This window comes from Python bivittatus, unplaced genomic scaffold (assembly GCF_059951505.1).
Source record: "Python bivittatus isolate LINGU-HERP-01145 unplaced genomic scaffold, Pbiv_v1 ctg000700_np1212, whole genome shotgun sequence".
Classification (NCBI taxonomy): domain Eukaryota; kingdom Metazoa; phylum Chordata; class Lepidosauria; order Squamata; family Pythonidae; genus Python; species Python bivittatus.
Window position 1 is genome coordinate 54,647,233 of NW_028277098.1, and position 16,687 is coordinate 54,663,919.

Consider the following 16,687-nt stretch of genomic DNA (forward strand, 5'->3'; position numbering starts at 1 on the left):
ACTATTTCTTTGAGGAGGGGAAGTTTGTTTACATGAATGCTTTGCCTTGAATGATGTGGTTTGGGTCTATTGGAGTTAGCCCAGTACTAATAAGATAGAAGCTTTTGTTTTCCCATCTGTGGTGCTTCAAGGGATTTATGAGTGCATATTTCTAGTGAGTGTCAGAGATTCTGATAACTGCTTGGAAGTCTATACAGTAGCTCAAATGAGGCTTAATTTCTGGTGTTTTCTTTGATGCCATGAGTAACTCAAAAAGCACAGCTGAAATTGACAGAAGTGCAAAGAATCTTTAGGGAGAAAAAACCCCAAAGGGACTTCTCACCCCAATAACCCAGGGAGGTTGTTTATGCTCAGTGGCTCCAGAATGCTGGCTGAGTGGGAGAAAGCATGGGAACAGAATGGGAAGAGTGAATGGAATGGAGTCAAGTGTCTAGACTCCTGAACAGCAAAATGCGATAAAGCTTTGCAGATCCCATTTACTAGTGCCTTTTCCCATTTCTTTTCAAGGGTTCAGTGCCTTTGATGAGCGTTCCTTGTTGGATGCTTCTCTGGGAGAAGAAGGTAAGCTAAGTAATTATGACCCCAGTGCTCTTTGGCTTTGCTTGGGATGTTCTTCTCTTTGCATGTAGACCTGAAGAAAGTCTTAGGACATTCCATGATAAGAATAGCCTTGAAAGTGCAGCATCTTTTATAATATGTTTCAAGTCGATCATTTACTGATTTTCTGCACTTTGGTGTTTTTGAATATGTTTTGTAACATTATTCCCATATGTTAATAGCATTCATGCCTATACTTCATTATTTCAAATAAATATACTTTTTTCCCCAAACAAATAGTGGCTTGGAGAGAAGGCTGTCACTGTAGTTCATCTAACACACAAATAAGGAATCTTTTTCTCTCTAGAGGTGGTGGGGTTGCATTTTTTAAATAATAATTTCTCATCCTAGGGACGTGATGTCAAGGGGCTTTAAGAATAGAAGTACATGTATTTTGCCTTGCAGAGGCTTAGTAAATAAACATTTAGACAGTTATTTTAGTCAGTGTTTTTTTTTAATTGCACCACCAAAAAAACCCCAAAACCCTCAAAACATTCTGAAGGCCACAACTTGGGGTTTGAGAGGCCACCAGCAATGTCCTTTAATGAAACTTAATATTTGATTTTGGCTTAGCATGTTCAACAAATAATGGCTTATTCAGTAAGCTATGGTTCAGCAAACCATACTTTAAGTGCATAATGTGGGACTCAGAGAGTAATCCTACACCTCCTTTACTATAGTCTCCATGCACTCCATATTTTCCTGCTGTTGTTTTTATTTAATGGCTTCATATGCAGTTAAAGAGATTAGCTATTTAATCACATCTCTCAGCACCTTATCCAGACCACATGATTAAGAATTTGCCTGCATCATCTTACCAAGCTTGAAGGCAAGGAGGGAAGTTTATTATGGCTCTCATTGAAATGGTCCAGAGACAAAGGTGCTAAATTTAGTGTCCTCTTTTGGTTTAATTAAGAGCTGGTAAGAGAGTGCAGGTGTACAAAGTAATTTAGTAGATGTTTAAAGGAGTGTCAAGATTATAGTGACAAGCTATCATTCTTTCTCCTTTCTTTTTAAAGAACCCCCTGTGGTGAATCCTCACCTTCCAACAAAAATTACATCTTGGACACAAATCCAGTCTCACCACAGTTCTTCATCTCATCTTTCCCCCCTTGGCTTTCTAGAAGATTCAGTTCATCATCCAGCTGCTGAAGTGGAGTGCTCACCTATCCAGAATAGTCCCTGGAAAGAGACCAGTTTAGATAAACCCTACGAGAAGCCCAAGAAGATGTCTGAGTCCAGCAGCATGCTGAGGTCAAAATTGTTCACTAGATCTTTCTGCTGTGCTTTTCTCTTTCTTAAAATGTCTCCATCTGATTTCAAAGATTAACTTGAGGTGAATTTATGTAAACTGTGGCTTATGGAGAAGCAATATAATAACTTGCATAGTATACTTGCAGCTGTTGATGAGGGACAAGTTGAATTAAACTTTCTGGTTCAAATCTCAGCTTATTCATGGGTTCTTAGCATCACCCTTCTCTCCCCACTATATTAAAATAGCACTAGTCTACCTTATGAGCTGCATCGTTTATTGAACAAATAAGAAAAGTACTATCAGAATATTTTGTATCCTATGTGTATTATTAAGTGATAACAGTAATAGAAGTCAAATGCTTATGTTATCATTACTAATTTTTTTTGCAAGAATAACTTGCTTGTAAGATGTGCCTATAAGTAAAATTATGAATTGGCATTAATAAATTGGTAGTTAGATTATTTTAATTTGCAGTAGGAAATGAAATTAGGGAATGTTTGGTTCATTTTGACCCTGTGATTCTCTCAGTGGCAACAGTATAGCTATCTAAAAAATAATAATAATCATATTTTGGATGATGTGGAGATGCCATGTTAAGAGCATTTCCTGAAATTCTTCCTGCTCCTGCAATTCAGATAGATGGAAAATTGGAGACAACATCTACAGTATTTACTGGTTGTACCATGACTCTTTAGTGTCCTTCCTTCATTACAAGATCAATTCATTGCAATAATTTATTACAGGACAAATATTAGGGAAGTTAATGGCTGGGTAAGACCAACATAAAATTGTATTTTTGAAAAAGACACCTAAAACATGTCAGCATGACCTGGGGAGCATTGCAGGGGAGAGATAGTTCCACAGGACAGGTGCCATCATGGACAATGCCCTCTTTCATGTCATTGTCGAACAGCAAATTCCTATTTTCCTGAAAAATTGTAGGTGCCTGAAACACTGATGTACACCTGAAGCTTTGTTTCAGGTAGTCTGGTCCATGCTTGGAACTATGTATACTCATACTAGCACCTTGAATCTAGCTGGGTGGTAGACTGGAAGCCGGTGGACCTCTTTTAGCACTGGTGTAATATGTATATAATATGGTATGGAACTCCAGTGAGTACTCTGTCCTGGCACTCTGTACTGGTTGTAGCACCTGGACTCTCCCCAAAGGCAACCCCATATACAGCACATTACAGTAATCTAGTATTGATGCATGAATCATAGTTAATAAACTATCCTTTTCCAGGAATAGGTGCAGTTGAATCCTGTTAAGTTGATAGTAAGGTCTTGTAGACGCAGAGGGGCCTCTGATAACAGGCTGTGAGTCTGTTTCTTTAGGAGAAGTGCATTCCCATCCAGAGCAAGCAGTTTTCCAAATTCTTCCATTCAGGAATTATTTACTTACAGTGTTTCCATCTTATCAGAATTCAGTTTCAGCTCAGTTTATTGATCATTGTTCTCAATCACCAATGTAAAGTTTTCTTGGCATCTTCTGCTTCAGATGTTACAGAAAAATAGAGAGCTGTATGTTATTTGTACACTAGTGACACATCTTCCCAAATTTTCTGATGGCCATACTCCACAGCTTCACATGCAGCAAATGAAATAGCATTGGAAATGAAAGAGTACTGAGATAGCTAATAGGAAAGTTGCTAGGGGGATGACTTAAGTCTTCTGGTGCTATTCCCTGCAACCTACCTCCTAAGTAGGAGAGGACCTATTACACAAGAGTGGTTCCAATCCTCAGACTTGGAAGCTGATCCAAAGAATACTGTAGTCCATTGTATCAAAACAGCTGAGATATTAAATAAGAGTAATCACAATGCGTTTTTTGCCTCTCTGTCATTAAAGGTCATCTGTCAAACAACCAGGGCTAGTTGTGTCCTCTAACCTGGTTGAAACCCAGACTTGAATAGATGTACAGTGTATAATCAATATTCTTCAAGTATACTATGTAGTGTTATCTACCATCTTTATATAACACTTTGGGAAAGATCGCTTTGAAAAGTGGCACATTCTTCAATAGGTTTTTCTTCATATTTACTCTTTTTAGTGCCAAGTGAAGTTTTTGAAAATCTTTGTAAATATCGGTTTCAGTTTTATTGCTGCTATGTGTTTTAAAACAAAACTGCTATTTTTTCGTATTATATTTTTATTTGGTTGTAGTATGGTTTATTTTGATAATTCTATGTAAGTTCCTCTGACAATATCAGCACTAGAAGGTGGAGTGTGATTGTTTGGATGAAATGGGGTTTTACATTCTAGCCAGTATAGGTCCTGCAGTTGCATTACAGAATATGTAAGTGCTGAAATGCCTTAGTGGCATGTTAAAAAGTGCTCTTTGGGGTGCAGTGACCTAGAACCTAGCATCAGAATTAACTAAACCTGAACAGTTGTTTTATTGACACCCTTGAATCTTCATTCTTTTCTTTTGCTTCTCTTCTGTCTCAGAAATAATGGGAAAGAGCGAATGCTGTAGCCCTTAACCAGTGGCCCTCCGTGTGCTTGTAGAAAAAAAAAATGATAACAGGAAAGTAGACGGAAAAGCTGTTTCTTACTTTTCATCTCATTGTGTTTTCTTATAGCACAGCAAGCATAATGCCCCCACCGGCACCCAGCCCTTCCATTAAGAGGACAGTTGAGGCACATTTGTGCCACTTGGATCCTCCTAGGACGCTGGAAGGAAGGAAACAGGCTGGTTCCAGTGCCCCTCCAACACCAGAATTCCCAGGAAGGAGAGGACAGTCTCAGCTGATAAGGTACTGTACTATGAAGCTTTAGTTACAGTATATTGAAGTATTGCTGTGGATTGCCTTGTGTAACCCAGCAGTGGGTTTTGACAAGCAGACACTTTAGTAGGATATAGTAGCATGAAGAAATTAAACTCCTGTGATGCAGACCTTTATATATGTCCCAAAATATAGAGCCTTAAGAATCTTAGCTCTCATTTTAAATAAGTTCCTAGTCTTTAATGGCTCTGAAGGTAGCTTTGCATGGGAGATTACTGTCCAGAAAATAGTGTCAGCTAGAAGGAGGAGGCCAACAGAATAAATATCTATAATAAGCAAAATACATGATTAAAATAAGCAAATATGCAGACGGTGGTGGTGGTGGGGATTTGACTAAAATTGCAAAATTTTGGTTGGGATGGGGAGAACTATAGATGGCATATTGCTCTGAAATGAGACATGTGAAAGAAGGGTGAAACTTTGAACATAAATATATCTGTTACTTGACCCTATTCATAGTTCCATATAAATGTGTATAAAATATAAAAATGTAAATTGTCCACTAAAGAAGTCAGAAATATAACTTCAAACATTTCCTTTAAATGGACTTTTATGACATAGGCATGAGATGAGATAGGAAAGTCCAGTCATAAGTAGAGTGTGCAGTAGCCAGAATGAAATCCGTGGAAGTTCTGAAATCCACGTCTCAGAGTTCTTTGCGTTAAGCTACATAAGGTTTTGCGAAGACAGTGACATGTTCCCACTTTTTCCCACGATCAAACAATTACTCCTGACATTTGCAGTCTTAACTAGATTCTTTGGCCCACAGGGTGTGTTCAACTCGGGAAGGTTTGGAGTCCCGTGGAAGAAGCGCATTGCCCAGGCGACGACCCACCCTCTATACTGTCACCGTCCCCGAGTCCTGCTTCTCTGCATCCAAGCCCAGTCCTGCTCTGAAAGTCAACTTTCACTCTGCTTCGGAAGACAGCAGTTCAGATGTCTCCAGCATCTCTTATACAACATCTGCTGGCAGCAGCAGCCCTGACATTTCCTTTCTGAAGCTGACACCGGCATCTGTAGCAACCAAGGAGGAGCCCATGCAGCCATTCCGTAGCCAGGCCTGCAAGGGACGAGAAGCAGAATGCCACCGTCTGTGTCCTCAGAAGCTGCTTTCTGTGCCAGGTTTTTTTCCTGCCACAGAATATGTGCCAAGTGCCCACATGACTGCTGGGAGAGAGCTCTGCCATGGTCGGCCGTCTTTCATCTCTGGCAGCTCAGCCCACTTTGCCTACCAGGAAAAAGCGGTGCCTGTTAGATTCCACAGGTCAGTTGTACCCAACAATAGGGTAGTTCGTACACCATCCCTGAAGGACTGTCTCCCAGGGGGTCCTCGAGTTCTCTCCAAGGCAGCAGTGACAGAAGAGTTAAAATCCTGGCATGAACGGACCCGGCTGCGCAATGCACGTCCCCATTCGCTGGATAGGCAAGGAGCTTTTCGTGTGCGCAGTGTGCCAGGCAGAGAACTGCATTCTCCGTGTTCTTTAGGGCAACAAATTCAGGTAAGGCTATATGGCAGCTCTAGGGAGAGGGGAACTAGCATATTCCTAATGTTCTCTGCCTTGCCCCAGGGTTCCCTTAACACGGCAGCTTTCCCACAGCAAGGAGAGCAAATAAAGCAGTGGGCTAGGTGAACTTAGCCAGTCTTGCTGAACTCCTTTAAAGGCCCATTGCAAGAGTGGGCAACTTCCTTGTGGGTTCTCCTCCACTCCTGGCTTATACCATCTGGGCACACAAGGAAAAGCAACTAAACTTAAATGCATGGAAAAGCTGGAGGAGGAGTTTTTTGACTGAATTTGATGGGTGCCAACAAAAATGGAGAGCAAGCCGTGATTTTACTTACCTCCACTGCATGTTCTTTTTGGATATAAATATGAAGGCCATGAAGTAAACAAGGGGAAAAAAGGATTGCTTTTTGTTCTTTTTGCAAACCTTCTGCCTCTCCAAATTTGGAAGAAAATGGAAAAAGAGATTATGCATATTTCCAATTATTTTTGTTTTAAATGACATGTTAATTGGTTAAGATGTGAAAGAAATTGATATATGTTTGGAAATACACCAACTCAAAGAGTAAACAAACATGTGAAAAGGTAAAAAAGCTTGTCTCAATGTAGGCTCTTTCTGATTTTCAGAGGATCATGAAATTGATAAAATAATCAAAATAAAGGGTCAGAAGAAGCAAACCACTACAATCACTACTGATAGTGAGGATAATACTTCGGATTCATATAAGATTCATTTAAAGCAAATTCAATCAATTCATGTATAACTGTTGTTTGGATAAACTATACTTTTCAACTGCATATAAAAAATATACTTTTATAAACAAGCCAACTTATAGATAATTAGCTTTGATATGAGAGCAGGATTTCATATTTGTAAAGTTTGTTAGAAATTAAGAACTGCATATATTTCCATCCCCCCTTTCCAATTTCTGTTTTTCCTTCCACACATGATTTGCTGGTTATTTTATCATTTCATTTCATTATTTCAATTTGATTTAGGTGTTCCTGACACTAGAGTGACTCTGGGCAGCTCACAATGTAGCAGACAAAGTTTTAAAAAATATAGATTAAAAAAAACATGCCAAATAAAAAAACAAGCTAAATAAAGAACAAAATGGCAAATTCGGCCAACAACACAAAAAACATATACAGGGATACCTTGGCGATATTGCAGGTTTGGTTCCAGACTACCACAATAAAGCCAATATTGCAATAAAGCAAGTGACATGAATTTTTAGGTCTCCCAGTGCATATAAAAGTTATGTTTACACTATACTGTAGTCTATTAAGTGTGCAATAGCATTATGTCTAAAAAACAATGTACATACCTTAATTTAAAAAATTTCTTAAAATAAGACAACAGTGAAGTTTGCCACATCATTTTACTCTTTCTTTCACAAAATATTTCTCTGTAGCATGCAATGCTGTTTGATAAACGCAATATCTGCGAAGTGCAATAAAGCGAAGCACAATAAAATGAGGTACGCCTGTACGAACATACCACAAAGAGCTCCGTCCACCTTAGCCCAGGGCTTGGGAGAACAGCCAGTTCTTTAAGGCTCTCTGGAACACCTGCTGGGTGTTCAGAGAAAACCTCATTTGAGAGGGCAGGCACTGCAACAGGGAAGATGCGCTTCCTGGTTCCTGATAGATGACACTGTTTCATGTGTTCACAAGAAAACCATTTAATTTGCCGTCTACCACAATGGGCTTAAGTCATGCTGTGATCTCACATCTGAAGCTGTTTGAATAAAGATCCCTTCTGCTAGATGCAAAATATCTCTCTCTGATATCCATTCCAACCCCACCAGACCTACCAGATTTAGAGATGTTTGGTTTTTAAAGAAGAAGGCACAAAGTGTTATGTATAAATAAGAATGAAGCTTTGGGCTGGCATTGTAGCCCCCAAACTGTGAGAAGTGGGGCTGTGCCTTCTGACATTGTGCTTGTGATACCACCCTTCTTTAAAATGTCCTCTTCCAAGTAACAGATACGTGTTTAAAGCAGGAGGAGTTGATGTGCACGATACTTATGGGTCATCAAAATCAACAGGAGTTGCGTAAGCCTATGGCAAAGAATGAAATGATTGCATGATAAACATTGAATATTGCCTACCCTCCTTCTTCTGAACTCATCTCTGAATTGATAAATTGCAACTATTCTTCAGCTTAAGTTTTTGGTTCTTTCTAAGTTAGACTGGTTGTTTGTTGGGAAATGATTAAATTGCACACAAGCTCCTTTGTTCTGAGCAGTCTTTCTGAACCTAATGTCCTCTGGATGATTTGGTCTTCAACTCCCACAATTCCATGCTAATACATCTGGAGGGCATCTGATGGGGAAAGCTAGTTAGCTGCTTTTGAGGGTTATTGACAAAGGCCTTGCCATGTTAGCTGAACTTGGTTGATCTCAAAATGTCTAAGCAGGATTGGACCTGGTTATTAGTCAGGTGCCAGACCACCAACAAATCCCAGGGCTATAGGCTAGACTGGAAAGTTGAAAAAGTTGTCCTGAAAGAAGACAATGGCAAACTGTCTATGTGTGATTACCAAGAAAACTACCTGGCCATTCCCGTGTAGTCACCAGGAGTCAAGTTGGACTTGAGGGAGTATTTATCTTTTATTTTTGTCATGGCAGTTGATTCTGGGAATGTTCTGCTACCTACTTTCGGAAATGTAGTCAGTGATAGTGTCTGTATGATACGGATCATTTTTTCTTCTAGATATTTTTTCCACTAGATGTGTGAATATTTCATAAGGAGCAAAACTTTCATCTCCTTGGACATCTCCCTTGCCTGCAGCACAGGCCCACACCATGCAAGCATGAGCTTGCCCTTGGTTTCCTCCTATCATCCTCCTTAATGCTTACCTTCCAGCTTTGAAACAGAGCTGCAAAATTGTTATCCTAGGAAGTGGTTGCGTGAGCTAGAAAGGCAGGTTCCTGAACAGCTTGTGCTTATTTTTGTCTAATCTGCTTTAAGTAGAACATTGAAGCCATGCAGTGATGTCATGTGAGATTAACTCTTCACAGTACTCTATCACCAGTGCTGAAAGTCCATTGTTATGTTAGCTGAACTTGGTTGATCTCAAAATGGCTAAGCAGGATTGGTTGGTTTGTGAGTTTAGGAGTTAAGAATTCTAGATGCAAGATTATTCTAAGTTCAACTGCATGAAATCTGCTTCCTGTTTATCAGACTGAGAAAAGGGAATGTTTTTCCCTAATACAGAGGAGAAACATTGCTTATACAGTATAAGCATTACATTAAATGGACTTTAGTCCAGAAACTGATTCCATATTACATATGCTCGTCTTTAAGATTCTGCAATACTTCTTGCGTTTGCCACAACAGGCTAATTTAGCTGACTTTCTGGAACATCTAGCTTGATAGCGCAGGCCATTGACTGAATGTAAAAGGATAGAAACCCGGTAGGTTTCACTTCACTTGTGAAGCATTTCAGGTATTGACAAATTAGCAGAGACATTTCCTAACCTTGCTGTTTCCTGAGAATCTCCTACCCATAGTTGTTTGGCTGCGTAGCACGGCAAGCAGAATGAGAAGTTCTAAACCATAAATTAGTAATCTGTAAGCCCCACGCAGCCTGCTAGGGTAGCCGCTTTATTGCCATGTTCCTGAATTTTATCCTAAATCCTGCTGCTGCTTTTAGCAGTGGACTTTTTGATGGCCTGCTAAGGGGAGTGCATGGGAATAACCCATCTCTTATGCCATCTTCTCTAATACAATCATGACGCTAACATGCAAGCTGTTGGGCAGGCAATCTTCTCCATTTGTCACATGCCTTTTTTTCCCCTCTTAATAGATGAATTCTAATGGTAGTGGAGTAGGTAATGGGAATCTCTGCTAACACAGCAGTTTTATTAAAGGCTTTATTTTGTACTTGCAGGTACCTCGTGTCCATATCCTCAAACGCTCTCCCGAAGGAGCCCCCGTGCAGGTCTACGTTCCGGAAAATGGAGAAATCATTACTCAGGTTTAGAGGTTGCTAAATCTACCATCTCACAGACTCTGGCAGCATCAGCAGGCTGACTGCCTCCTAGGCCCTTGACTCTGGGAGGGGAAAAGGAGGCCTTAAATCAAGTCTTGACATGTTCTTGCATCTGCTGCTCCTGCTGTTTGGAAGAGAACCTTTGGGGCTAATTCTGCAAGCTATGCGAGGACATGTTCCTATGATGAATTGATACAATGTACTGGTGACAAAAGAATTTGTGTTCCTTGTGTTTTGTGAAATATAGATCACAGTAACTAGGGGTTGTCTGCCTATTTATTCTCTTAGGTCTGTGCTGGAAACAACTTTGAGTGTCTATAGATTATGGAAACAAAATTAGTGTGGGATTTTCTTATGAATTTTAGTAAAGAGCTATTGCTGACCACAACTTTCTTTCTTGTGGAAGTAGAATGTATGTGTATCTACACAAGTTCCTTCCCAATTGCTAGATTTGCCTTCTTTGTTCCCAAAGAAAGCTATCTGATGCAGCCAATGGTCTGCCTGAGTGTACTTCATGCCCCTCCCCATTATTCCTTTCTATAGACTTATGAAATTCACAAATCTTGCTATCTCTGTGGATCTGTGTGTGAATCCTTATTTTCAGTTTTAATGGAATTTTGTATTGAAAAGAGGTCCATTTTGATGGATGAAATATAACATATTGCTCAACTTTTGTATGCAATCCTCATTAAATTAAGGAAGCAGAGGGTTGTCTCTATAGAACAAATTGCATGTTACAAAACTGATAATCATCTAGCACTGATGAGCCAGGCAACCAGCTTTAATTTTATTGCAGAACAGATTAATGACTGGTTTGTCAGCTATAAGAAAACAAGTCACTATCCACTGACCTCTTATGTAAGAAACAAGATGGGCATGGGCTCCTTACAAAAAAACCATTACACATTATGTGCAGAAACTAGCTTTATAGGTTAACAAGATGTTTAATTCAGCAATATACTCAGCAACCTTAGGGATAGGCAAAATGTGTGTGGAGCAGCTAGTTTGGGGTTATCTATGCCTAAACAGAAATATTTGTTGGGCTGTTTTGTTCCGGAGATGGACTAAAACATGGTTGCTCTGGGCAGAAGTGGTTCAGGGAGGGAAAGAGCAGGAAAAAGCCAAGGTTGAGGGATTTCCATAGTAAGGGGGATGTGCTTTGTGATGGCAGTGACAATGTAGGAGGACAGAAGAAGGCAAGGCACTGAAAAGATCAGAGGCAGGTGGGTCAGTGCCACATTGGGATTTTGTGATGGTAGCTGAGCAGAGGCAGGGGAAGAAGAGGGCAAAGTATACCACTGTATAAAAATCACTCCATAATCCCTCTGAATGTTGTTTTAGCAGAAACCCTGGGCAATGGAAATGATGTGGGTTGTGTTTCTGCCAGGCCACAGCCAATCCAAAACATTTTGGAATGTGATGGTTTGTCATGGGTTCCAACCAAAACAATTTTTCTACTTTCTGCGTATCCTTATAGTAAACCATAGCCTACAAGGCTGACATGAATTGTAGTTTGTGTATCACTCTTGCATTTAACTTGAGAACTCTGATAAAATTCAGTCCTACTCAAGGGTATATATTTTTAAGTTTTGGTAAGTTATTCATATTGCCAACCATTTTCTTGTCAGTGTTCTATGTCTTTTGGCTTCATTAGAAGTAGAAATCAAGCTAAGGAAATGTTCAACCTATTTGCATTATTAAAAAAAAGTGCCAGCAGTGTTCCGATAACTTTGTTGTCATTCAGATATGAAAGGGAAAGAGAAGCCTATCAGAAGGCAGCCTTTTGTTTAATAATTGTCATTTTATATAAATAGAAGTCAACATCTTCAAATGACATGATTTCTCTTCCCCAAAATACTTCAGTACAGTGTGTCAGAATTCCAACTTGTCCTATCCTTTTTTTCAAGGGTTTTCCACAATGTGAAAACAAGAAATACCTATGGAAAAGATGAACTTCAAATTAACTTTGTTAAAAATGGCAACATGGCATTGTGTTTAATTTCAGTCCAGCCTAGAACCTTTATTGTCCAGATCTCTGCAAAGAAATCTTCGTGATCCTAAGTAAATTATTTACAAAAGGCAATTTGTATAACAATTCTGGTTTTGGGAGTCATGGACTGCTTCATTCTTAACCACTAGAAACCTTTTTTGTATCATTCATCTAGCTTCTTACTCTTCTACTGTTGTTGTCCACCCAAGGAATAATATACTTTGATAGTCTAGAACAGTCTAGACATCTTACAGTTGCCAAGGTTGAGAAATACTGATGTAGAAAGCATTAAAAAAAATAGATTGCCAGAATAATTAATATGTCTGCAACCCTAGAATGAATAGAGACTTTCTCTCTTGCCTTTAACTGCTGTATCCCTCATTGAAGGGGGGGAGGAGGGTAATTTTGCCCAAATGCTGTGTTGGCCAACACACTAGATGATATCAGCAGATAAGAGTTTGGGAAACAGGAACCCTTTCTCTAAATTTAACTTCTCTCCCTTCAAGGCCATTCTCTATACAAAAAGCGTTACCTTCCAGGCCCTGAAGGGCAAGGGATCTTGGAGGACTTTGTGAGCTACTTTGACATCTCTCAAACCAGATTAGGCCTGTGGGATTGAGTTCTCCATGTCTGCCCAGGGCCATTTCCAAGCTCCTAGTTATTTTTAATCCTTGCATTTGTTTCTGTAATAGTTTATCCAATTTCTCAATCCACAATCTTCTGATTTTATTTTTTTAAGCCTTTGCATTAGGCTTTTAATGTAAAAATCAGACTTGGAATTTCAGTTGAATAAATTTATTTATTACCAGGAGGAACAAAGACATTCATTGGAAAACCATGTACATCAGAAACCTTAAATAACTTACATTATTTACAGAGAGGTATAAAATATTACATACATTGTATCCCTACATGCACACACGCACACACACATTCACACTCAATACCATTTTGCCAGATGACACAGCCCTCACAGAAGCCCCAGACAAGCACCAGTGTTTTCTATGGGTAAAAAACCCACCTTTCAGGGTAAGGAAAGGCACCTGCTGTTTGAAACAACATTTCAACCTGGTCACATCCAGATATGCTGGGACTGCAACAAAAACAATAGTCCCAACCCTAGACTGAGACAGCTGGTGTCCATTAGTACACAATCAGAAGGCTTCTTAAACTGAAAGTTTAGCCTTAGGGACAGCATGATAACATGTGCTAAAATATCCTTGCAGATGATGCAAAACCATTTATTAGTCTTACTACAGTAACCTGCTGTTCAGCTTCTGAAAATTATGAAAGAGATGAAATGTCCATTGTTGGTTACTTTGAATCCTCTCAATTATGTGCTTCAAGTACAATCAACAATAGGGTAAACTATACATACTAATCCCAAGAAATTAGCTCAATTTCATTTCTGCCACATCCATGGGATCAGAAGCATTAAAAGATACAAGGTATTTCCCCCCCCCAAAAAATGGAGAAATAACCCCATGCCAAAGCACTAGAAAGAGCAAAAGACACCCAGGACTATATGGCAAATATGGTCAGTAATTTAAGAAGAAATGTGTGGACTCCTCCGGATTTTCTTGAATCTGAGCTGCTATTAGCCCGAGCCGTAAGGCCAACTGATGAGGGAATGATGGAAGCTGAAGTCCAACTTCTGGAGGACCACAGATCACATAACCCTTCATTTAACCCATAGGAAGTATCCTGTGGCAGATAGATTTAGACATACCAAGTATTGCCTTTTGGGATACTTCATATTCTTTGTTCTAAACAACTTATTTAAGTAGATGGAGAAAACTTTGCTAAGCTAATTCACAATCTATTCACAGATTTGTCCAGGCAAAAACATTCACGGGACCACAAACTTCCCTAAATAGCAAACAACATAATTTGGGTTCCATGTGCAGAGATAAAGATTGTGCTGATTTTGTGGAAGATAATATTCTTCCAGTCTTGGAATCATATGACCCCTTCCCCGCTCAGTTTAGAATGCTGAATTAAGGTAGGACTGCAGAAGTCACCAAGATGCAATAAATACAGTACGGCTATAATATCTAAGCAGAGATTATTTAAATGGTGCCTCTGAGAATACATCCCAGATTCGAATGTAATCAACACAGCTATAACCGTGAAGGCAAAGCACAAAGGCCAGCTTCTTTCATCCTGCCTTCCTCTTGCTTTTGGGGCTCTTGAGCTCAGAAATTGGGATCAGTGATACTGTGCGTTTCCCAGATCAATTCAAGTTTCATTAACAAACAAAACAAAAAAAATGAGAAAACACCTTGGACCATGAGGTAGGTTAACTCAAAACAAGCTCTCACCCTCTTAAAATCTCAGTCACACACCTCTCCCTGCTGCCCCCCACCCCCAATTGCACAAGACAAAACACAGAATCATTTGAACACCCATTTAGAATTACAATACAACTTCTCACTTGGATGGAAGAATCAGCAGCTTCAGTGTAGAGAAAGGGATTTTCGTAACACAAGTGAATGGACAGAATTCCAACCTAATCCAGGGCAGTAGAGCAAAGGCTCCTGCAAACTAAAGGCAGAGCTGTAGAATGGTCCAAAGTATTTCAAAAGCAAATTGCTTTAACTTGCTGGTCCATATTTCCTTACTGGTGAGTGGCTTTCCCCAAGTCTGCTGCTGAGCAATCAGTTTAATCCTTGGTCCTCTGATGAAAGAGTACAATGCAAGTTAAAAGTTTAAGGATGAATCCTATTACAACTCATCTGAGAAATGAGGATGTGAAGAGTGCTTGATAAATCCTCCAGTGAGGCTTGGACAGCCCTGCTACATTGCACACAGATGAAAGCTGTTCCCACACAGTGATGGATACTCAAGGGCTTAAGCCAATGTTTGCTGCTAAAAATCAAGTGCCCTGAACAATTTCCTGTGAAAATTCAAGTTTCTAAAGCACAGAGCATCGACTTTTACCTGCTTGCTCCTTATTATGATGTGAATTTGAATGTGAATGTTTGAAAAAGATGTAAACAAAAGGAGATGCGGGGGGGGGTGAGATAAGAGGGGCAGGCTCATTATTTCCCCAGTAATACAGGAATGCATTGCAACACCCTTTGTGCTTAGCAATTCAAATGTCCCTTACCCTGTTTGAAAGCTGGGGGGAGGGGGGGTTCCACAATTTTCTGTCCCCAGACAAAGGAGGGGACAAAGAAGTCCTTTTTCCTGTGATAGGGGACAGTTGATGTCTGCAGTTACTGCCATTTTGTAACTGGAAGAGGACAAAACAGTTCTGCAGACTGGCAACAGGGAGTGGGGGTGGCTTGTCCAGGCTACTTCTTTGTCAGAATTTCCAAATGATGGCATGAAGGAGAATCCCAAATGTATTTAATCAGTTTATCTCTCTCTTTTTTGTCGGTTATCTAACATTTTGGGAAAAGCATCCAGCTTTACAATTGGTATTCACAAAGCAACAACTCTTCTGAAGTTATCAAAATTGAAATGTCATGGAAGATCATCAAATCAGTCACCAAATGTATAGTTCTGTTTAACACAATTGGTAGTTGTCTTTTTTCTTTTAATACTGGCATTCCGGGAATCTGGGAAAATCAACTTCATGACTATTTGGCAAATGAAAATGAAAACCTCTGGGCAATTCTAAATCTAGAGTGAACACCGAGAAACATTATGTGCTCAAATTAAAGTGGCTCATTTTCTTGCATTCTCCTCCAACCCTTCTCCCTTTCAAAAAGAAAAAAAATAGCAATTCACAGATAGAAATAAGAAATAAAAGTCAGTACTTCATAAATCCTCCTGAAAGACCTAACTAGAACAAGAAATACCCTTTAAAATGTAACAATCAACTATCCAGGAAGCAACTGGCATCCCTTGATTTTCTCTCTAGTTATTTTCACTGTTAAATCCTACGGACATAGGCAGTTCCTGGAGAGCTGGAGACCATGGGTAAACCTTGCTTAGTTATGCTGGGATGAGAAATCTAATTCCTATTCATAAAGTATTTTGATTCCTTTCTTCAAAATGCTCTATTTTGTAGAGCTTGTTGGATGGATTCTGACTGAAACAACCTCAGCACCAAGTTTTGTCTTCTCTTTTGGCTCCATTTTACAATGGCTGACATCATAGACACCTGACAAGGAAGGAGACTTAAGTACATACACTGGAAAGAAAAGGAGACTTCCTTTATCCCCTCCAACCCATGTACTTGTCAAAAAGCCAGGCAGCCATCTCTTCCTGAAGCCCTGGATGTGAGAGATTAACTACTGCTTCCTAGCCAAGCTCCATCTTAGTCTTCTTATGACCATTGTGCTGTTCCCCAGCTTCTAGGTTGTGCTGTTCAGTAGCTTCCTCGCACTCCAGAGCTTCACTGTGCAGTCACTGGGAATAAAGGCAAAAAGGTAAGAATGTGGGGAATATCAATAAAAAAGTGGAGCATGTACATTCGAAACCAAAACACTACATGAGCTGAGAAATAGGGAAAACAGCCAAATTACCTATACTTTAAAATGGTATACTTACACTGGCACATTTTCATTTTGAAGGAAAAGAACTACAGGGGTTGCTAATCTGGG

The 16,687-nt window shown here is 39.7% G+C and overlaps 1 protein-coding gene across 4 annotated transcripts in view; it reads left to right on the forward strand.

Moving 5' to 3' along the window:
- INAVA (innate immunity activator) overlaps window positions 1-10,404 on the forward strand; it is a 29,431-nt gene extending 19,027 nt beyond the window's left edge. For 2 of the 4 annotated variants that reach the window (XM_088153086.1, XM_088153083.1), the window contains exons 6-10: window positions 508-561; window positions 1,617-1,851; window positions 4,438-4,611; window positions 5,411-6,140; window positions 10,043-10,404. In XM_088153086.1, the coding sequence (XP_088009212.1) occupies window positions 508-561; window positions 1,617-1,851; window positions 4,438-4,611; window positions 5,411-6,140; window positions 10,043-10,135 (1,286 nt within the window). In that variant the 3' untranslated portion in view covers window positions 10,136-10,404. The remainder of the gene's footprint in view (window positions 1-507; window positions 562-1,616; window positions 1,852-4,437; window positions 4,612-5,410; window positions 6,141-10,042) is intronic. The other 2 variants (XM_088153085.1, XM_088153084.1) reach the window with 2 other exon arrangements.
- The last annotated feature ends 6,283 nt before the right edge of the window (window positions 10,405-16,687 follow it).